Genomic DNA, 22,138 nt, shown 5'->3' on the forward strand with positions numbered 1-22,138 from the left:
TGTATGTCCGCACCATTTCTGTCGTGATTCTTCCAAATCCCATTTAGGGTTTCCCCATTAAATGTACATCCTGACAGTAAAAAGACAGAGGGAGACAGCAAGATGGAGAGCAGGCCCAGTGGTCCCTACACACTACGTTTCCTCACCTTTGACCTGGCCCGTTGGGTGGAAACCTAAGAGTTGTTAATAGGCACGACCTCTCTGAGGGGGAGTACGTCCCACACACTGGTCAGTTACCGGTTTGGGGTATGGAACGGTCGTATAAGGATTAATCTGTATCCATATTACAGGGTTACAGTTTCTTTGGCTCCTCTTGCCCGTTGTCCTCCTTGCCTGTCCCCCTCTCCTTTCCCGCCCTCGCGAGGGATTGTGGGCCAGCCCGCCACGCCTCTGGAGCGCTCGCGGACCAATCCCCGCACCCACCCACGCCTTTCCTCGAGTTCAGTTTGGAGCAAGATGGTGTCTGAGACCGTTAGTTCTTCACGGCCTTCCTGGCTTAAGAAGTAGCTAGAAAAGTAAGCACCTAATATCCCCATAGTGGGTTGGGCGTGGGCTCCTCTTGTCCTGAGAGTGGTGGAGCTACGAAAGAGCTCCTGTTCTGGTACAAAGTGGGAAAGGGACGGCTTCTAAATTAGAGGTCTTTAAGGGACTTGAGAGGCAGTATGGAAGGTGGTTTACGAAGTCTTTCCTTGCTTAGATGAGTTATGATTTCTTTCTGAGAGTAACTCGTTCCCTACCTTCTGGTGAAGATCCTTAGCCTTGACTTTACTTCCTAGTTTAAATAACTTCCTAAATATTGCAAGCCAAAGCCCTTTAAGTGCGGAAGATCTAATGAAGGAGACATGTTGAGCACTTTAGCAAATCCCACACATTTCAAATGCTCACAACGATGCCGCCAGGAAGAAAAGGACATAGGAGCTCAGAGTAGTTTTCTTGAAGCTGAAATTAAAACCTCGGACCTTTTTTCTACTCGCGAGCTACCTCCAAATTGTGAAGTGGTGGGGGGAGAATTCGGGAAGTGTTTGTCCGCCATTTGGTAAGGCAGGGAAAGTCTGGTAGAGTCGACTGGTCAGAATGTGGTTTGCCCGTGAGTACATTGCTTAACTTGTAGTATGATCCACATCTGGGCACACAGTTGGTATTTCACACATGTCCACAGGGAGAATTCATACTTTCAAAGCAACCAGGGTCTTGGGTGAAGAAGAGATGGTGGTAACACATTCAGGGATAGCTCTTCGGTTAGTTTGGTCAAACGTAATGGGATCGATTGTGTTTAGAATTTTGTTTCATTGGCATTGGGGAGTTAAGAAATTAGTTGACTCTATCTATAACTTTACAATTATGTGTTGTTAGTATCTTGAGTTACCTATAATTATTGTTTTCATCATTCTTCAGATTTTTTAAAATGCAGTTTGCTGTGTAATCAGGCTTTTAAACAGGGATCCAGGTTTATGAGGCCACGGACCAGAAACCAAATAAAACTATAGGATTTTTATGGAAGGTGCATCTTCCTATAATGTCAGATTTTCTCAAATATTTTTTTAGAGAGGGAAGTGATGAGTTTTTTAATTGGTAAGCCATTTAAAAGGTTTTCTATTAAACAAGCATTAATAGATTGTAGAGTGAAATGCAAACATAAAAATAAATTTTAAGGTAAAAATAAGACTGAAGAAAGATCTAGTTTAAACTGGATACCTCAGTAGTCTCCCAAAGTCCCCTGGGAATGTTTTTGTTTTCCTTTGCAATTGGGGTTACTTGTTGAAAAAGTTTGAGATACAAATTTGGTTTTTATCACATCTCTGGAAATTACCAACTGTGAGACTTTCAGCAAGTTTCTTAGTTTTCTCATCTGCGAGTAGAAGATAATATTTTATGGAGTTGTTGGAAAGGTTAAATTAACAAATATGAAGTATTTGGCACAGAAAAGGTACACAATAAATCTTAGTTTCTTTCTGCACTTTAAAATGTTCTAATATGTTCTCATATTCAGTTGAATAAAGCCTTAGTGGGCACCTAGCTCAGCAGAGTGCTAATGCTGTGGGACTTTTTAACCCCTACAATTGTAAAGTGCCAAAGAAAAGTGCTTTTACTTATTTAATTTGATACTTAAAATAATCTTATGAATAGTTTACTGAAGTCCCCATTTAAGATTATTAGCATATGAAGATTGAATCACTAGAGCAAGATTAAATATTTATTAAATATTTTTTAAGTGACAAGACAAACAATCTCCACCTTGGTGGAGCCTATAATCAATCCGGATCATTATTGAGTACTCGGACTTGTGTTGCATTACTGGCTTTCGTTGCTATCTAGGTATAATACTAAGGGTAGGAATGAGCTATTGCTGTCAATATCTATATCTAATCTGTGTTAGTATTCAAATAAGGAGACATTTTCATGCTGACTGGGCTATTTTCTAGAGATGTGGGGGAGGAATATTAATATTTCTGTTATAGCTGAGGAAAAGTGTATTGTCTTTTAGCCTAAGAACATAGAACTTTTAAAAATAGTGACCTAGCATGTTCAAGTGGATTTTGGGAATAGGGAGAAATGAGTGCTGTTTGGACTGAGAAAAAACTCTGAATCAAGGCTTAGCTTTAGAGGTGGTTGTGATAAGCCTTAAGGCCTCAGACATATATTTCAGGTAGAATATCAGTCTCACAAGGCCTTATACATAATAGGAGCTCAATATATATATATGTGTGTTGTCCACAAACTCTTGAAGCCTTCTCACTTGACTTCTGTGATGACACACTCCTGATTTTCTTTCTACCCATTTGGCTTTTCTTTCTCCCTTGCAAGCTCATCTTCCATAACCTGGGCATGAAATGTTACAGTTCTTTTACAGCTCCATACATGAGCAGACCTTTCACTGACGACTGTGTTCTGGTCTGTCCTCTTCTCCATTGTTCATTCTTTCTCACTCTCTCTTGCTGTCTTTCTGCTATTTATTCACATTCACAATTCAGTGACTATATGCCAGTGATTCATAAATTTGTATTTCTAGCCCTCACCTGTTCTCTGACCGCCAGATGCAAATATCTGATTGCCTACTGGACAATGCAAAGTCTCCAACTCAGCCTATCTTAAACCTAACCCATTATCTTTAGACCACTCCCAAAACCTAGTCCTTTTCCTGTACTTTCTGCCTCCATGAACTGAATATCCCTCTTTCCATCTGCACAAACCAGAAACCTAGGAATTCTCCTCAATACTTCCTTCCCTTTCACTGTCCATATTCAGTGTATCCACAAATCACAACAATTTTCTCTCTCAAGTAATCTTGATTATGTTTATGTCTTCTCTAGGCCAAGCTTTGACCATTTCTAGTGTAGGTACTGCAAGAGCATTTGGCTGGTTTTTGTGCATCTTTTTTTTTAAAACATTTTTTTATTAGTTTTCGGTGCACAAAACAATATAATAGTTAGACATTTATCATTTATATCCCTCATACAGTGACAACTCCCCCTCCCCCATCCACTACCCCTCTGACATCGACACAGTCATTACATTTCCACTGTGGTTTTTGTGCATCTTGTCTTCTCCCACTAGTCTGTTCTCCCATGGACTAGCCCGAGTATTCTTTCTACAGTACATTACTGTTCATTATTTTGCTCTTAGGATAGAGATCAGATTTCTTAATAAGACTTACAAAAAGCTTTGCATGTTCTGCATCCTTTCCCTCTCTCCCCTTTACTCTCTAGACTGCAGCCACTCTGGCCTTAATTCCTTGTGTGCCAGACTTCATTCCACAACATAGCCTTTGCACATGCCTGTTTTATTACTTCTCCCTGCCTAACCCAATTAACTACTATTCTTTAAATCTCAGTATTCATTGACCCCTTCTCTGACCCTGAATCTACCTCCAACAAGCCCCCTCAAAACTAGGTCATATCAACCCTTCAAGTGCCTTTGTGTGATCATGTATTTTACATGTCTCCCCAAGTAAACTGAGAGCCTCAAAATGGGGACCATGTGGACTTACTCACTGTTTACCTAGAGCCCCTACCCCAGTCATGGCTTATGATGAGTGCTCAGTAGATTCTTGTTAAAGAATGGATGATTAGATGATTGACCTGCTCCTCTCTCCCTATGTTTTTCTGTTTTGTACTCTTAAATATAATGGAAAATATATACTTGTAGGAAGTATCTAGTCGTAGGGGAAAAAAATACAGACAGTACAAAGAAGTAAAACAGTGAACTTCAACTCAGAGATAATGTTACTATATTGGTTTATTTTACTCTTTCTACAAGTTCATATAATGTATTTATTTTACATACTTGTGATTAAGTTGTGAAAAAAATTTATATATCTTGTTTTTCACTTAATGTTTTCTCAAAGCCTTCTCCATGTAATTAAAAATTATTTGAAAATTAAGTTTAATGAGTGCATACTATTCTGTCCTGAGGCCCATCTTTCTAATCAGTGACCTATAAACACAGTTGAATTATTTCCAGTTTTTTCCTGTGAAGTAGTATGTGTTCTCTCTCTTTCGCTTTTCCTCCCTTCTTCCTTCCCACCCCCATACATTTCTGAAAGTAGAACTCCTGGGTCAGAGTATGCACATTTTCATTTTAAATCACATTGTCAAAGTTTGTACCACTTACACTCCTGCTAACAGCGTATGAGGGCTGGTTTTCCCATCTCCACCCCAGCACTGGCCCTTAGCAGTCTTTAAATGGTCACTTTTTTTTATTTTTTATTGAGGTATAATTGGCTTTAAATGGTTATTATCTTTTATTACTGACATTAAAAATCTTTTCATTTAATTTTATTGGCCAAATATATTTTATCACTGTAACCACCTCATTTATATCCTTTGAGCACTTCTAATTTCTAATTGTGGTAAAATACACATAACAAAATTTATCATCTTAACCATTTTTAAGTGTACAGTTCAATTGTGTTACTTACATTCACAATGTTGTGCAGCCAATCTCCAGAACTTTTTTATCTTGCAAACCTGAAACCCTGTACCCACTAAACAACTCCCCATTCCACCTTCCCCAGCCACTGGCAACCATCATTTCTAGAAGTTTGACTCCTCTTAATACCTTATATAATGCCTTATATAAGTGGAATCATACAGTATTTATCTTTTTGTGACTGGTTTATTTCACTTAGCATAATGTCCTGAAGGTTCAACCATGCTGTAGTATGAACCAAGATTTCCTTCCTTTATAAGGTTGAACAGCATTCCATTCACATTTTGTGTATCCATTCCTCTGCTGGTGGATGTTTGCTTCCACCCCTTGGCTATTGTGAATAATGCTTCTATGAACGTGGATGTACATCCTTTTCCTCTTTTTAATTAGGCTGCTTTTAATTTGAAATATGTATTTGTAATAGGTCTATGGGGTTTTTTTATTATCAGAAACAATAACTCTTTATTGTGCTTACTATCAGCCAAGTATTCTGCCCAGTTTTGTCTGGCATCAAAACCCATGATCTTATTCCATATGCTGCCTACCCTCATATGCATACTGTCATACAGGCTATTTGTCTAAATCTATATATGGTAGATATCTCCCCACTTTGTCTTTAAATTTTATGAGGTTTTTCTACTTTGAGGTTTTGTGTATTGCAAGTCCGGTCAAAGTTTGTATTTAATTCTGACTCTGATAACACACTTAGAAAGTCTTTCTTTTTGTTAATCTATTTTTTTCTACATTTAGTTCATGATTTAACTTGGACATTTTAATTTATCTGATTTTTTTTAAGGTAAAGTAGGAGGAAGGAAGCAGTTTTTTCCCCTTCTTTCCAGGGGTGAGCCAATTTTCTAAGCACTCTTTATGAAGCAATCAATCTTTCCCCCATCTATATAAAATGCTACCTTTATCATATACTTTTATGTACTTATTAGGTACTATATTCCTGGTATAAAACTTATCTAGCTATTGTGTATATTCTTCTAATATCCTGCTAGATTCAGTGCATAAAGATTTTATAGACTTAATTATGAGTTTTGCATTTTTGTTCATAAGTGACATTATTATGTCTACTTTGTCTGGTTTGACAACAGTTTTGCAACCTTTGTAAAATGAACTAAGAAGCTTCTCCACTTTTTCTTTGCTAACTATGTTAGTATTTAACAAACATACATTTCCTTATATTTTTCTAATCAAAGAAATGTTGAGGCTCTTCCTCAAAGGATATTAAGGTCTGCTTCTGCGAGGATTATGGTACCAAAATTTTTTCTTAACCTGCTTCAGCAGAGAGTGGGGGACATTCACCTTCTTGCCCTAAGGCAGACTGTCTTGATGAATATTTTGATAACAAGGCCAATAATGATGAAGTTCTTGTGAAATATTTAAATTAGCCTTGTGAAGACTGGGGGCCCTTGAGGGGCTCTGTGTTATTTAAGAAAGTACTGTTGGTCACACACCTGCTGAAAATGGCATTTGAAATTTAAAAGTTTGGTGGTAACAGTTGTCTAGTTCATAGACATCACCTTTTTCTCTTACATGAGCGGTTCTCAATCAGATTTCAAAGTATCTTAACTTGCATTTCCCAAAACCAAATGTAGATGTTTTGTTTACAGATTATATATGTATGTGTTTGTGGATGTGCATATGTGTGTGTATATATTACATAATACTTCTTTCTTTTGGGGGAGAGAGTATAAAAATTAAACTGGTAGACTGTTAAAAGGTCAGACTTCAGGAATAGTTGCAACTCATATCACATAGTCCCCTCCCCACAATGTTTTTCTCTCTCCATCTCAGACACCGATATTCTCAATTACTGTGTGTTAATCTTTAATAAGATTTTTTTTAAAACAGCATTATTTCTTCCTGTTCTAAAAATATAAAACTCTGGGTAATTTATTTTGGCAGAGGAGAGAATACCAGAAGAGTCAAGATAAAAACACTTGGAAAATAGGCTGGTTCTTAACGTGAACTTGAGAAGACATCTGAAGAACAGTTAACTGTTCTTGGAAACTCCAGTTCTAATTTACAGAGCAGGAAGGACAGGATTGAGAAGGCTGATTGTATGTATATGTAGGTATATATAGTATATATTTTAATATGGAAGCTTCACAAATTTGTGTATCTTCCTTGCACAGGGGCTGTATTGTTCCAATTTTATCATATGTACTGTCTAGTGAGCACTTGATAATATTTATTAGGTGGACGTGGATGGAATATGTGAAGTATTAGCCATTGCTTGAGACAGGATATGCTGTTTTTGAAGAGTGATACGAGTCTAGCAGGGCTCAGGAGTTTCTGGTAGGGTGGATTCTCCTGTTGTCTTGCCCTGGATTTCAGAGGCACCCATGAAAAACCAAACAGGTGACCCTGTGCTCGTAGTGTTGAGCACAGGAAGGTTTATGGACACGTGGAAACACAACTTACTCTTGCTTGGGACGGGAGACACTCTCATGATGAGGACAGTTTCCAGGCATGAGGGCCGTCATCACGCCTCCGCTGGGTCGATCCCTGCGACTTCTCCCAGTGTGAGCATAGGAGGGGCTGCTGCCTGAGCTTTTCCCTAGTGTGCTCTGTTCAAAATTAGAATTAGTGTTTGTACAACTAACTGATCTTCAAGGAAGGGTGATCAGTTGCCGCATATCTGAAAAAGAGCATTATTTTGTACTTGATAACTGAACTGACAACCTATTTTTAGCAGTACACAGACTGTGGTTTTTAATGTAGTTTTGTCAAATTTCATCTTTTCAGACTTGCTCTTTCAGTTACGTGAATAGCGGCTTGCTGAACTGCGCCAGACATCACAGTGACATCATTAGCCCCAAGCCCTAGGAGGAACTAATTTATGTTGTTTAAATTTGTAGATTATCTTTTCCTTTGTTTCATGTGAACGGCACCACTAACTACTAGGAAAAGGATGCACTAAATGACATCAGCAAAAAGGGTGTGGAATATGCAGATAAACGCAGTGACTGCTGGTCATTTACACTAGCCATATATTTCCTAAGATTTTGACAATATCCATATATACAAATTATTGCTGTATCGTAATTGTAATTTAGAGACTCTTTACTCCAGAAGTAAGGGGGTCGATGGAATGCGTGAGAAAAGTGATCCTATCTTTAGAGTGATTTGAATCTAAGGGTTAGGTGCCAGGCAACTCCAGGAACTCATACTTACCTGGCAGGGGAGACACCATGATCACGAAGGTGGTTTTCCCAGGGCGAGGCTCACCCATTGCACTCCGGGTGTGCTGACCCCTGCGATTTCCCCAAATGTGGGAAACTCGACTGCATAATTTGTGGTAGTGGGGGACTGCGTTCGCGCTCTCCCCTGGCTTAATTTGTTTAAAAAAAAGAATACTTAGATGCTTACATCAAGAGTTTCTGCTTTGGATGGTAGATCGCTACTACGATCTTTTTCAGGTTTCTCAACTATATACCTAGTATTGCTGTAATAATCTATACAAGTTTTGATAGTTTGAAAGAACATGTTTACAGTTCTTGAAATCAGAGATTGAAACATTTCTGGAGGTGTGAACAGCAGGGCTGCTGCTTTTCTAGGTGTGGTTTCAAGAGACTATATATTTTTTGTTGTGTTGTCCCTCCGTTTTCACAGAGCCAACAATTTATCATCTTCTCTGGGATATTGTCTCTTCTGTCCTTAAATCTTTTTCTGGCCTTCCTATTTTACTTCCTTCTCCCTTTTTGTTAGGGCCCTGTGATTACAATAGGCCCACCTGAGTAATTCAGGATACTTTCCCCATCTCACATCCTTAATAACATTTGCAAAATCACATTTGCCACAAAGTAAGGTAATACAGTCACAAATTCCAGGGATTAGGACTTGGAGACTTTTGGTGGGCCATCATTCCACCCACCCCATCAACAAAACCTGCAGACAGATTTGTCAGGAGCCATAGAATGTACCTAAAAGGTGTTTGGAGTATGTAAATGAAGTGTCTTCTTCACATTGTACATAATTTATGAATTTTGCAAATATTACAGTATCCAACATGTCTGGCTTTTACAATTTGGAGAAATCTTTATTTTGTAGGTGATAGTCTAGAGATTGCATGAAGAGAGTGACCATATGTGTGAGTGTTTGGAATCTGAGAGTGAGGTGCCAGGCAATACCAGTAATTCTTACCTGGTAGAGAAGATACTATGATCACGAAGGTGATTTTCCCAGGGTGAGGTTTGTTTACTCATTGCACTCCGGGTGTGTGGACCTCTGTGATTTCCTCAAATGTGGGAAACTATACTGCATAATTTGTGGTATTGGGGAACTGCACTCACACTCTCCCCTGGTCATATGTGTGAATATCAGATATCAGTTAAGTTTTCTTTTTCCAAGACTCCTTGCTTTGGTTGCTTTTCTGGTGGAATTGTCTTTGGGTGTGTTTTGGTTTTCTTGGTCTTGTGCTGTCAGTTTTTGTCCTATAAATACTGGTTAGTGTATGAGAGTTGGACAAGCTGTTTTTGATTATTATTAATTAACAAGATTGCTTTGGTAGGGTTGGTTGTATTATTTTTAGTTGTCTGTTGTAGGGCTTGAATTGATGTGCTACAAAGGGTAAAGTGCACAGAGGATCTTACAGGTTTGGTGTAAAAAAAATGTTACATCATCTCTTTTTTGGGGGTTAAGTAAAACATGTTAATTAACTTCAACAGCTTTTTATTACCATTTTAAATGTGGCTACTAAAATTTTTATATAACCTAAGTTGTGCACATTATATTCTACTGGACAGTATTGCTCCCTTATTTTAAAAATGTTTGTAGAAGGCCTTGCTGTGTTACTTCCATATACTCACATGCTTGCTCTTCCTGGAATGCCTTCCCTCTCAACCTGAAAAATGCTTCTTCATTCAACTCTCTTAATACGACTGTATGTAATGTAATGCTGGATCTTATATTAGTTTCTGGTACAAAAGATGCATTAGAGCTGGTTGTCCAGCCAGGTGTTGCTGTCGGGGAAACACCATGAGCTCACCTGTTGCACCCCGAGTGTGGTAACTTAAGTGTCTAACTTGTAGTAGTGCAGGGCTGTATTTTTGCTCTCCCCTGATAAACTTGTGACAAAGCTAGAATGTGTTTCAGTTCTCTTAGAAATTTTGTTGTATGCACAAAAGAAGTAGCTTGGTTACTTGCAATTGCATAATGTCAAATAGATAAAATCCCTATCTTTTTCTATTAAAGTAGTTTTGTATTTTGCTCTTTCACAGGAATCATTTAGTTTAGTTTTTACTCTAGTGATGTTACAAAGTTCTGGAAAAGTGTTTAAAGCAATGAAATATGTTTGCTTGTTTATTAGTGAGAATTACCAGGTTTTGGTGAAGTTCTAGAAAAATTGAACCCCCTGCATTGCTGGTGGAATGTAGAACTGGTGCAGCCACTAATATACAAAACAGGATGGCAATTCCTCAAAAAATTAAATATAGAATTTCTGTATGATCCAGCAATCCTATTTCTGGGTATATACTGCGAAGAATTGAAAATGGAGGTTTAGAAGAGCTATTTGTGTATCCCTGTTTATAGCAGCATTCGCAGTAGCCAAAGATGGAATCAACCCAAGCAAGTGTCCGTCAGTGGATGAATGGATAAACAAAATGGGTGTATGTGCATACGCGCACAATGGAATATTACTCCTTTTCTTTCCATGAAAAATTGGCATTTTATTCTCATATTGTTCAGTCTCAATGCAGCTTCTCTTTTATATCCTTAGTTATAGGACTTCTATTCAGCTAGTCTTTAGATGGTTCTCCAGGTTGATTGTTCTATAATTTAGTTGTAGTTCTAATATAGTCGTTAGAGGAGGCAAGCAGTGATTACCATCTGCCATCTTGACCGGAACCTCTAACCTATTTATCCTTCAAATAAAGGAAATTCTGATATATGCTGCTACATGAATGAACCTTGAGGTCATAGAAAAATAAACCAGTCACAAAAGGACACAAATACTGTGTTTCCACTTATATGAGGTACCTAGAGTAGTCAAATTTATAGAGCCAGAAAGAATGGTGGTTGCCAGGGGCTTGGAAGAGGAGAAAATGTGGAGTTAGTGTTTAATAGATATGGAGTTCCAGTTTGGGAAGATGAAAAAAGTTCTGGAGATGGATGGTAGTGATGATTGCACAATGTGTATATACTTAATGCCACTGAACTGAACACTTAAAAATATTTAAAATGGTACATTTTAGGTTATATGTAATTTACCAAAATAAAATAAGCAACATAAGATTGAGCAACAGTGTCATATACAAGTGAACATTTCCAGTATGACAGAGCCTGAATATGCCCATTAAATTTGTACAGTTGTAAGAAGATAATGGAGACTTTTGCCAGTAGCCCAATGACTTCTTAGTAGTCACCACTTTTTCAGTCCCAGGAATTAGTAATAAACATATCCAGTCCTTCAATTTCAACAGTAACATTGAGAATTAACGTTAATCTTGTAGAAACAAAATATAAGTTGCTTGCGTTTCTGATTCAGAATAAGCATGTTGTTTTCTTTTGAAACAGGATGTCTCGGGCTGTTCATCTTCCATTACCCTGTCCTGTTCAGCTTGGTTCCTTAAGAAATGACTCCTTGGAAGCTCAGCTTCATGAGTATGTCAAACACGGGAACTATGTGAAAGTGAAGAAGATTCTTAAGAAAGGTAGGCACTGTGTTGAAATGGCAGCGGCATCTTGGTCCACATTTCTGAATAGCATTGGAAGGAAAACCAGGTACATCCTAAAACTAGGAGTTCTTGGAGGGATCAGACGTTAAATCTAGAGATGAGATGTTCTCTACCAGTGCAGTCGTAAAGTTCAGTAGAGAGCATACATTTCTGTTTGAAAGCTGGTCTTCCCACTGTTAGTCTCCTAAGGTTTCTCCAAATGAAAGCCCGGCCTCTGATCCTGCCTCATCATTCCCCTTTTTTCCTTCACACCTACTTCATCCACTGGGTCTTCTGAGGTCTGTGGTGGAGTAAGGAGGCCAGCGTTCACAGCTCTCCCCACCCTGGCTCCTTCCATGCACTTGGTGCTTTTGTTTCCAGGGTTGTTGTTGTTGTGTGTGTTCTTTTTGTGTGTGTTTGGTTGGTTGGTTGGTTTTTTGTGGTTTTTTTGTTTGTTTCCTGGAGGCTCCAGGGAGCTAAGCCAATAAGGGCAGAGAGAAATAGCAAACTTAGCTCAGGCAACCTTTAAAAGAACAAACAAATACAAAAACCCCGCATCTGAACAAAACCTCTCTGGTATTTGGCCTCTGATCTAGAGATCCAGATCTGCTTTTTTCAGAGTAACCCAAGTCCTGCTGGATTCCCCCTCGCCCTTTTCCGTACTGAAAGGGAGGCTTATGAAGCTTCTCTCAGCTGGTTTGTGAAACAGTCAAGGTGACCTAATTTCTCCAGTGTTTCTCCATTTACCTCAACAGCATTCCTGACAACTTGCAGAAGGATACCCCAATTTTTATAGGATCCATTTATCCTACAAAATAGTTCCCTCAAAAAGGTCTCATACTTTTTTCATGTATCACCCCTGGATTCTGTAGATGAAGTAGCTAACAGCCCAATAATTTATTTGAAAGATCTTGTTTTATTCTCCCCCTCAAAATTTTACATTTTACCCCCAAACACATCCATGTGTATATATTTATTGTATAAGTTTCAGGTACATAATGTTACAATTTGATATCTGTATACACTGCAAAGTGATCACCCCCAGGTCTAGTTACTATCCATTATCATACAATTGACCCCCTTCACCCTTTTTTATGACCTCCCAGCCCCTTTCCCCTCTGGTAACCACCAATTTGTTCTTTGTATCTATGAGTTTGTTTTTATTTTGTTTATTTTTGATTTCATGTATGAGTGAAATTGTGGTAATTTGTCTTTCTCTTTCTGACTTATTTGACTTAGCATTATACCCTCAAGGTCCAGCCTTGTTGTCACAAATGGCAAGATTTCATTCTTTTTATGACTATTATTCCATTGTGTGTATATCATCCATGTGTGTTTTAACATAAAAATTGATGTTCAAGATAAGCATATAGTAACTTCTAGTGTCTGTCTATCCACACCCCCCAGTGTGACGAGCAGTTTTAGGACATTTACCTCTTAGCCATCTCCTGAACAGTCTGCATCTTCAAATTTGTGGCATTAAGCTAGAGCAGGGGATGGGATTGACAGCTGTAACTGGCTTCTTAAGAGATGGCGGAATGGTCCTTGGACCTTCAACTCCATCGCCTTGGGCTTATCTAAAGAAAGGCAGTGGTGTAGTGGTGGGGGTGTCAGTGGAAAACATTTCTTTTAAGTCATTCCAGCTTCCTTTTGGCTTTCGACTTGGAGGAGGCCAAGGATCAGCTTTGTTTGTCCTGAATCCGGGTTCATCTAACACCAGCTGCCTCTACCAGGCCGCTAAAGTTTGACCCCAGCGAGATCAAAGTCATATATCTGAGGTACACCAGTGGGGAAGCTGGTTCTATGTCTGCCATGGTCTCCAAGGTCAGCCTTCGGGGTCTGTCTCCAAAATAGGTTGGTGATGACATCGCTAAATCACTGGTGATTGGAAGGGTCTGAGGAGTCCCGTGGAACTGACCATTCAGAACAGACAAGCCCAGATTGAGGTTGTACCTTCTGCTTCTGCCCTGGTCATCAAATCCCTCAAAGAACTGCAAAGAGACAGAAAGAAGCAAAAAAAAAACATTAAACACAGTGGAAATATTGTTTTTGATGAGATTGTCAACATTGCCCAACAGACGCGGCATCAATCTTTAGCTGGAGAACTCCCTGGAACCATTAAAGAGATCTTGGGGACCTCCCAATGTTGATGGCCGCCACCCTCATGACATCATAGGTGACATCTACAGTGGTGCAGTGGAATGCCCAGCCAGTTAAGAACTACAAAAGAAAATAGTTCCATTAAAGATCTTTTGATAACCAGAAAAAAAAAGTCATTAACAAGAATAGAATGCTGTGGCTTTTCTCCTTCCTAGCCTTAAGCCAAGTAAGAGGCCTTACAGGTGAACCTCATGGAGAGAACTGTGGTGCTTGCAAGCAGGAGAAATGGAAGCCTGTGTCTCACCCTGCTGAACAGTAGAAACATGTCAGCCAACCAAGGTGGCTTGAAGAGAACCTGGCATGTTATCTGGAATTTAGGGGTCAGGGAAACTGCCATCTGCCTCCTTTTTGGAGCAGTCCTTGATGGCTGGGTGAGCATGGTAGACTAGCAGTTGTAGTAGTCACACTTCACCAGTTGGGGGGGTAAGTAGACCCTCCACAGGGTAGCTGAGCCATCTAAAGGAACCTCACGTGTGAAGAAAGAATCCCAGTAGAGGGGCTGGAGATGCAGCAACAAGTCATCAGGAGAGGGCACTGGCCTGCATTAGGTTGCTGTGCAGTGGCGTGGAGGTACCTGAAGGGTCCACTAAACTCGCTCACGAAAGAGCAGGCATTAGGATGAATCATGAGCCGGGTACAAGGCCTTTGCTCCTTTGTCATCTCGTTGGCTCTCCCCCTACTTCAGCTCTGGCATGGCCAGAAACAGCCTTGATCAGAGAAATGGAAGAGCAAGGAAGAGTTTTGACTTCAATAGGACTGGACAATTTATTATCTGAAATAAGAATGTGATTAAATGTCTCAAAGTGACTGAAATACTATGGAATCTGCCTGAGATGTCTCTCGGGAGGAGAAGGGAGAGCCAACTGACCGTGTATTTCGGGCAATAGAAGGGGAAATTGTCTTCTGATTATATCCTACTTATCCTACTTAGTTCAGCCCATCTGGGAGACCACAGATTGATTATATGAGTTCTGAAACTCAAAAGATAAGTTCCAGAACCTTAACCCTGACTTCATTCGTTTTTTAATTACACGTATATTAAGTGAGCCTTGGGGTTAGAGCAGCCAAACAAAGATATGTGGCCTTGCCTTATAGGAATGGAATCCAGCAGAAGAAACAGACATGACTTAGTAATCGATGTACTGAGAAGGGCAGAAGGTGAGGTACCAGGTACACTTCAGCCTCCTTGTCTGGGGGTAATCAAAGGAAACTTAGAGGAACTGATAAGGAAAAAAGGGAGTTGGGGTAAAAGTTGGGGGTAAAAGTAAAAGTCAGAGGCAAGGGAGGACCAAAGGGATGCGAAGGCCCCGAGGATGGATAGGTTCTAGAAATGAAGAGGGTCTGGATAACTTGAGTGGGAGGAGAGAGCAAAGGGGTAAGAGAGAGTGGTATGGGGTGAAGCTGGCAGGGCAAGCTGTGGCTGCACCAGGTGTCATGGGCTGTTAGGAGGGTGTTACTAGTTGCATACATACTTGGGATTGTTACATCTTGCTGATGAAGTAACATATTATCATTATGAGATGTCCCTCTTTATCTCTGGTTATACTTATTGTCTTGAAGTCTGCTTTATCTGATATTAATATAGCCACTTCAGCCTCCTTACTGTTGCATGAAATATCTGTATCTTTATAGTAAAATAGTTCTTCTGTAGAGAGCATAAAATTGAGACTTGCGTTTTAAAATCCATTCTGACACTCTTTTTAATTGGAGTGTTTAGTCCAATAATGTAATTATTGATATGGTTGGATTTAAAACTAACATTTTATTTGTTTTCTCTTTATCCTCTGTTTCTCTCTTCCTTATTTTCTGCCTTCTTTTGACTTAAATATTTTTTAGAATTGTACAGTAGTGCCTCGGTTTTCGAACGTAATCCGTTCTGGAAGTCCATTCGAGTTCTGAAACATTCGAAAACCGAGGCGTGGTTTCCCCATAGAAAGTAATGCAAAATGGATTAATCCATTCCAGACCTTTAAAATCAACCCCCAAAACTGCAAATTTAGCGTGAATTTTTACTATCTAATTATACCATAGATCCATAAAAATTACAGCATTTGTAAACCAAAATGTTCGTCAACAGAGACGTTCGAAAACCAAGGTACTACTACTGTATTTGACTTTCTAGCTATACTTCTCTCTCCATTATTTTTTGTGGTTGTTCTAGTGATTACAATATATGTCTTTAATTTTTCATAGTCTACTTAATATTATACCACGTCATATAAAATATACTACAACCATGGAGGCTTATTTCGCCCCTTCTCCTATCTTTATCATAAAGATTCCATAAGTATTATATATGTGTTGTGAACTCCATAATATAACTTTTGCTTTGAGGAGTCATACATACTTTAAAGAAATTAAGAGGGTTTTCTTTTATATAAAAATGTCTTTATTTCACTATGATTCTTGAAGGATATTTTCACTGGATATAGAATTCTAGATTGAATGTTTTTTGCTTCAGCCACTGTTTTCTATAGTTTCTAATGAGAAATCAACTGTCATTTGAACCATCATTCACCTGTATATCATGGATTGTTATTCTGTGGCTTTCTTCAAGAGTTTCTTTTTATTTTTCGGTGGTTTGACTATGATGTGCCTAGGGCTGACTTTCTTTATCTTTAGCCTGCTTGGGATTTTCTGACCTTGACTATGGAAATTAATATTTTTCCAAATTTAGGAAACTTTCTGCCATTATTTCTTCAGATACTCTTTCTGTTCCATTTTCTCCTCAACTTCTGGAAATCCACTTATATTTATGTTAGACATTTTGATATTGTCCTAGAGTCCCCAGAGCTCTGTTAATTTTCATTTTCAACCTTTTTTTCTCTGTGTCCTTCAGATTGGATAATTTCTCTTGATCTGTTGTCAAATTTATGACTTTTCCTCTGTCATCTGTAATCTGCTCTTAACCTTATCCAGATTCATTAATTCCCTAGAATGATTAACAGAACTCAAGGAAACATTTTAGTTAACTATTACTGGTTTATAACAAAGGATACAAGCTTCCATGCCCCAGTTGGGTACACCACCCTCCCCACACTTCATTGTGTTCACCAGTCTGGAAGCCCTCTGAACCTATTGCTTAGGGGGGTTTCTGGGGGTTTCATTACCTAGGCATGATTGATTAAATCATTGGCCATTGGTGATTGAACTCAATTTCCAGCCCCTCTTCCCTTCCACAGGTGGGGCAGGGATTGAGGTGAGGGGGTAGTGGTGGAGCTGAAAGTTCTAACCCTCTAATCATGACTTGGTTTTGGTGTTTCTGTTGACCAACCACCATCCTGAAACTATTTAGTAACCCCGCCTCTCTGAAGGCAAAGGAAACCTGGTTGCTCCACGTTGGCGGACTTCAGTGGTGGTGGAGAGGAAGTCTGTTTTGACCAGTCGGAACAGCGTTTCCCTAGCTTATCGTGGGGCTGCGTGACCCACCGGGACCCAGGTGGTACCTGGAGTGGTAGTCAGGGTAATATCATCTTGCTCCGGGTAGGAGTCAATTGCGTGCAGCTTGTGATTGGCTCATAGGAAGCCGTATGTTAATAAGTCTGGAGCTGCTTTGAAGTGTTACTGGAAAATTTACAAGTGAAAACGATGTTTTAAACTTTGCTATGGAACAGAACTGTTAGTAAATAAAATGAAATTAAAAGAAATATATATATATATATAATATATATACACACACACTTACAATGCTCAGAAAATGTCACCATGAGTAAAAAGTGCGTGACTGCCATGGACCAAACAGAAGCGAAATGTTTCAAGTTAAGACTATACTTTCAGGGATCATTTCTATAGTTCGTTACTAGAGAAGTTTCTCTGATCGTGTAGAGCACCCGAAACCACGAGGAGGAGTTGCAGTGTTCTCTCCTGAGCGTGAAGCCGGCTCTTGGTGTTGTTTTTGCAACTGTCATTAGCCATTGATGATCGTTCTTCTCTTCCTTTGGAAGAGTGAGAGGGAGAGAACGCAGGCTGAGTGGTTTCGTATATTAGTAAAACATTAAGTTTTTTTTGTGTGTGGGTAAGGAAAACGGCCTTTTGTTTTCAGTAAAACAAAACGGGTCTTTAGTTTTTCACTCCATTTTGTTTTCTATACAGTGGTGTGCTTTTTTTTAAAAAATTTATACATTTTTATGCCACTGAAGGGGTTATTTGCTATTTTTCCCTCCTAACAAATGTTTGTCGAGTGCTTTTCTGTATCTGGTTTTTGAATGCAGAAGTTCTGAATAGCTGTCATCTTCCTAGGCCTGCTAGGCTTGGGATATGCTGCTGAAGCTATCTGGTTCTTGCTAGCAAAGTGTTTGACATCTTTGCGTTTTGAACAATGGGGTAGTCTGAGTGACTATCGTTAAGTTACAAAGGAAAGTGAGTTAAACTGGTTTTAAATGCACTTTTGATAGTTTATTTGAGCCAAGTTTTAGGGGCCAGTCCAGGAAACAAAATCACACAAAGGATTGAGAAAATTCTACGTAATAGTTTTGCAGTTTATTTTATACATAAGGATCAAAGATATAAAGAAAGTTACTTGAAATCCATTGGTGGAAGATTGAGGAGGAGGGAAAAAACAAAGCAGGGAAATCCCTAGAACTGGATAAAACGTAAAATGGAGACATACATACTTTTTTCACATTGGAGGGTGTGGAATAAATAATAATAACATACACAGTTACAGAGGTCTGAGGGTAAAAAATAATGAGGAGGGCCGGTCCATGGCTCAGGCGGTTTAGAGCTCCATGTTCCTAACTCCGAAGGCTGCCAGTTCGATTCCCACATGGGCTAGTGGGCTCTAAACCACAAAGTTGCCAGTTTAATTCCTCCAGTCCAAAGTTGCCAAGTTGGATTCCTCGAGTCCTGCAAGGGATGGTGGGCAGCGCCCCCTGCAACTAGCAACGGCAACAGGACCTGGAGCTGAGCTGCACCCTCCACAACTAAGATTGAAAGGACAACAACTTGACTTGGAAAAAAAGTCCTGGAAGTACACACTGTTCCCCCAATAAAGTCCTGCTCCCCTTCCCCAATTAAAAAATAAATAAATGGTGGTCTCACCTGATACCAGGGGTGTTCATCTGGAGGTCTGGAGAAGAGATCGTTCTGGCATTTTAAGTATGTTATTCTAGATGCAGAAAAACAACGGATAGGGCTTGATGAAGGTAAAGATTAATCTCTCATGTAGTCCGTAGGACATGACTTCCCATTATAACACATTCAGGAATTTTTTGTGTGTGATTTAAACATCCTACATGGTTACTTTTAGTTACTGAGCTTGTCAGGCTTGCCAAGGTAGCTCTTTTTTAATTCACAGTTCTTTTTTCTTTTTTTTCCCCCTCAGTGCTATGATTATTTATTTAAATTATGTTTCTTTAAGAGGAATTTTAAATTAGCCTTTTTAGTCTGGTGTGCTTTTTGTTATTATTATTCTAAATATTTTTCTTTGATTTTTGAATCTCACCTTTAAATTGTTCCAAGCTAATCAGATGGTTTTCCTGATAACCTGCTTTAGGAAGCTACTCTGGTTTTGCGTTTAATACATCAAATTTGTTATTGTACATTGGGCTAAAAAAAACAGTCAGCGAAAAAAATCTTCTAGTGATTATTGATTGTGTGATATAGTTCACTTTAGGTAGAAGTAGACTTTATTTCTTTTTGGAGGCGGCAATGCCTTTGAAAACTGCCCTTAATAAACTGTGAAAGCAACATACATTCAGCTAGCTAATTGAGTTCTCATGCCAGCAAATAAAGCTTCTGTTTTCTCTTTGCAGTTTCATTTGTCTGTCACTAGCCCAGTACTTGTTCTTAAAATTTGGATCACTTTTCTCCTATCCTCAATTTTCCACATGAGGCTTTAAGAAACCACCTGACAACACTCCTTTCTTCTTGGGAAATATCTAGAACATGCTTCCTTGTGTGATCTCAAAAAACATTTTTTTTTTTCTATTATAAAAGTCATAATGAGGTTATTTTAACCAGTGGAATCAAATATATTTTTTGAAGTTGCTAATCTGCCTTTACAAAAGTGGTATCATACTATATACATTCTGCAACTTGCTTTTCCCATTTAACAATACATCCTGTCTATCTTTAGTCCAATTGATATAGGTCTAACTCATTCATTTTAATAACTGCTTAATGTTTTGTCATCTGTATGTACCATAATTGATTCATCTGTGTCCTTACTGATATTAAAATGTATTTTTTTTTTTTGCAATTTGTATCACTAGACACTGCTTTGATAAAATACTTTGTAATATATCTTTACATAATGGGTTTTTAATCTTCAAAGTGGGATTTCTGGGTCACACTGTTAATGGATATTGCCACGTTGTCTTCCAAAAAGCATTGTAACAATTTATACTCCCAACTGCTTTTAGGAAAGTGTCCATTTTCCCACCTCTTCTCCAGCACTGAATGTTTTCTCAGTTTTTTTCAAGCTTTACAGGAAGTTTATCTTTTCACTGTTTCACCCCACGCACCATGTTGTGTTGATTTATTGAATATTGCAGAATAAGGTGAAATATCCAATCCTTCTTGTATTTGTTTTATCCCCTTGATTTATTTTTTTATTTCATGAGCCCTAGGAATTAACCAGTCTGCTTCCTTTGACTGTAGTCCCTTCCTGTCAGAATTATGAATAGTGTGTGATTTTACAAATTAGCCTGTTACAGGTTTATGGATACAGGCAAAAGACATGAGATTCCTGTGTCGGAGTTGAATAATAATTTATTACTCATAGCAACAGCAGTAACTAGAATACTAGCATTTTTGGTGCTGGTTCTTCAAAACCCAGTTCACACAGAGCCATACAAAGAGCTAGATAACACTGCACATATAGTGAGTTGCTTTGCAGTAGAAGTACTCTGAGCTTAGGGAACCCAACCCAAATCTTTTATAATGGACAGTATGCCCTTTCCTCCAAAGGGAGACATTATTACATTGGACAGTAAACATCCCTGCACTTTGCTTGAAAGGGAGATACTGTATCTTCCAAAGTTTGGTGTACAAACATCTTCAAAAAGTCTCGAACAAAGGGTAGTTAGTGCCTGACTCCCATGACATGCAGAAACAGGAGCAATCCATGGAGAATTGTCTTCCCACACTGTTCTTTGCTGCTCTTCTCTACTCATATCTGCTTGGGCAGATAAGTTGACCAGGTGCTGAAAATAGATAACTTGGGCAGTTCCTACCATGCAGGTTAGGTAGACAGTCTGGTAGGGGAGACAGACATGCCATAAATACATGTAACACAGCAAGCTCTGAGCAGTAAGAAACCTGAACCCCACTAGCACTGCTTGTACCTAGAATTCTGTGTTCTCACTAGATTCCTCCTGCTTTGATGCTGTTGACTGATAACTCTTTTTTGAAACTCTTACCTCACTTGTCACTGTGACCCATTTGTTCCAGGTTTTTCTCTTAACCTCTCTTGGTTTCCTTCTTGCTGTACTTTTTGGCTTTTTCCTCTCAGCTTGTCCCTTAAGATGTTAGTGGGGCTTAGGTCTCCATCCTCAACCCTCAGCTCTTTGGGTAGTATGTTTCCTGATTCATTTCCCCCTATAGCTTTAAAATGGCCAATGATAATGTTAACGAGCCCTATTCTTGCCCAATTCTGTGCACTGGACACCTTGGCTGGGATTTGTTCCCTCAATACTAGGTGCTTAGGATGTTGTGAGTACAGAAAGGCATTTCATAGTCTCTGCCCTTCTGAAACAGTCTCATGCAGAGGGCAGGCATTAATCAAATAATCACACAAAAACATTTTGATCTGGTTAAGGAAGTCCGAGAAGGGTTCCCTGAGACAATGACACTTAGACAGATGTCTCAATGATGAATTGAAGTTAAGTTGGGTAAGGGGTAGGTGGAGAATTCCTGGCAGAGAACAGCTGGTGCAAAGGCCCTGTGGCAGAAGGAAAGATGATGAGTATGAGGAACTATAAGAAGTTCAGTATGGTTCGAGTGAGGGGAATTTGGTGCAAAGTAAAGCTCTCACCTTCGGAGAGGTTGAGTGTGTGCCAGACCATGCAGGGCCTTGTAAGCTATTTAGAGAAGTTTTATCTTTAGCCCAAGAGTTAGGAAGCAAATGAAGCTCTAAACAGGGGAATGATTTACTAAAAACAACAAACTTCAACTGAGTAAATTTGAAGATCTAATTGGCTTTATTAAGCGATTCATGAATTGGGCAGCATCTTCTCTAGCAACTAGGAGGGCACTCCAAGGAGTTGTACAAAATGGAAGGTTTTGTGAAAGAAGAGTATTATTTTGGGGCTGGGATATCTTTTCTTTGGGGAAAGACAAGGGGGAGATTTTTTTTTAAATCATGTAGATTGCCTCTTTATATGGGGGATGGACAGGGACTTTGTGACAGATTACCTACTGGTGCTTGATTGACCAGAAAATTC

At 39.1% G+C, this 22,138-nt stretch overlaps 1 protein-coding gene, 3 non-coding genes and 2 pseudogenes across 4 annotated transcripts in view; 5 read left to right on the forward strand and 1 right to left on the reverse strand.

The window, feature by feature from the left end:
• Nucleotides 1-311: 311 nt before the first annotated feature.
• Nucleotides 312-22,138, forward strand: part of TEX14 (testis expressed 14, intercellular bridge forming factor) — a 74,112-nt gene continuing 52,285 nt past the window's right edge. Inside the window, exons 1-2 of the mRNA XM_019736326.2 lie at nt 312-515; nt 11,455-11,591. Of these exons, the coding sequence (XP_019591885.2) occupies nt 11,456-11,591 (136 nt within the window). The 5' untranslated portion in view covers nt 312-515; nt 11,455. The remainder of the gene's footprint in view (nt 516-11,454; nt 11,592-22,138) is intronic.
• Nucleotides 7,026-7,116, reverse strand: LOC141569030 (U6 spliceosomal RNA; annotated as a pseudogene).
• LOC141569095 (U1 spliceosomal RNA) lies at nt 8,105-8,268 on the forward strand. Its single transcript, XR_012492493.1, has one exon. It is a non-coding gene; the product is annotated as a U1 spliceosomal RNA (small nuclear RNA).
• On the forward strand, nt 9,074-9,241 carry LOC141569099 (U1 spliceosomal RNA). Its single transcript, XR_012492497.1, has one exon. It is a non-coding gene; the product is annotated as a U1 spliceosomal RNA (small nuclear RNA).
• On the forward strand, nt 11,609-13,811 carry LOC141568949 (large ribosomal subunit protein uL11-like; annotated as a pseudogene).
• On the forward strand, nt 17,516-17,729 carry LOC141569108 (small nucleolar RNA U3). The gene has a single exon (XR_012492505.1). It is a non-coding gene; the product is annotated as a small nucleolar RNA U3 (small nucleolar RNA).

This window comes from Rhinolophus sinicus, linkage group LG15 (genome assembly GCF_036562045.2).
Source record: "Rhinolophus sinicus isolate RSC01 linkage group LG15, ASM3656204v1, whole genome shotgun sequence".
NCBI lineage: Eukaryota > Metazoa > Chordata > Mammalia > Chiroptera > Rhinolophidae > Rhinolophus > Rhinolophus sinicus.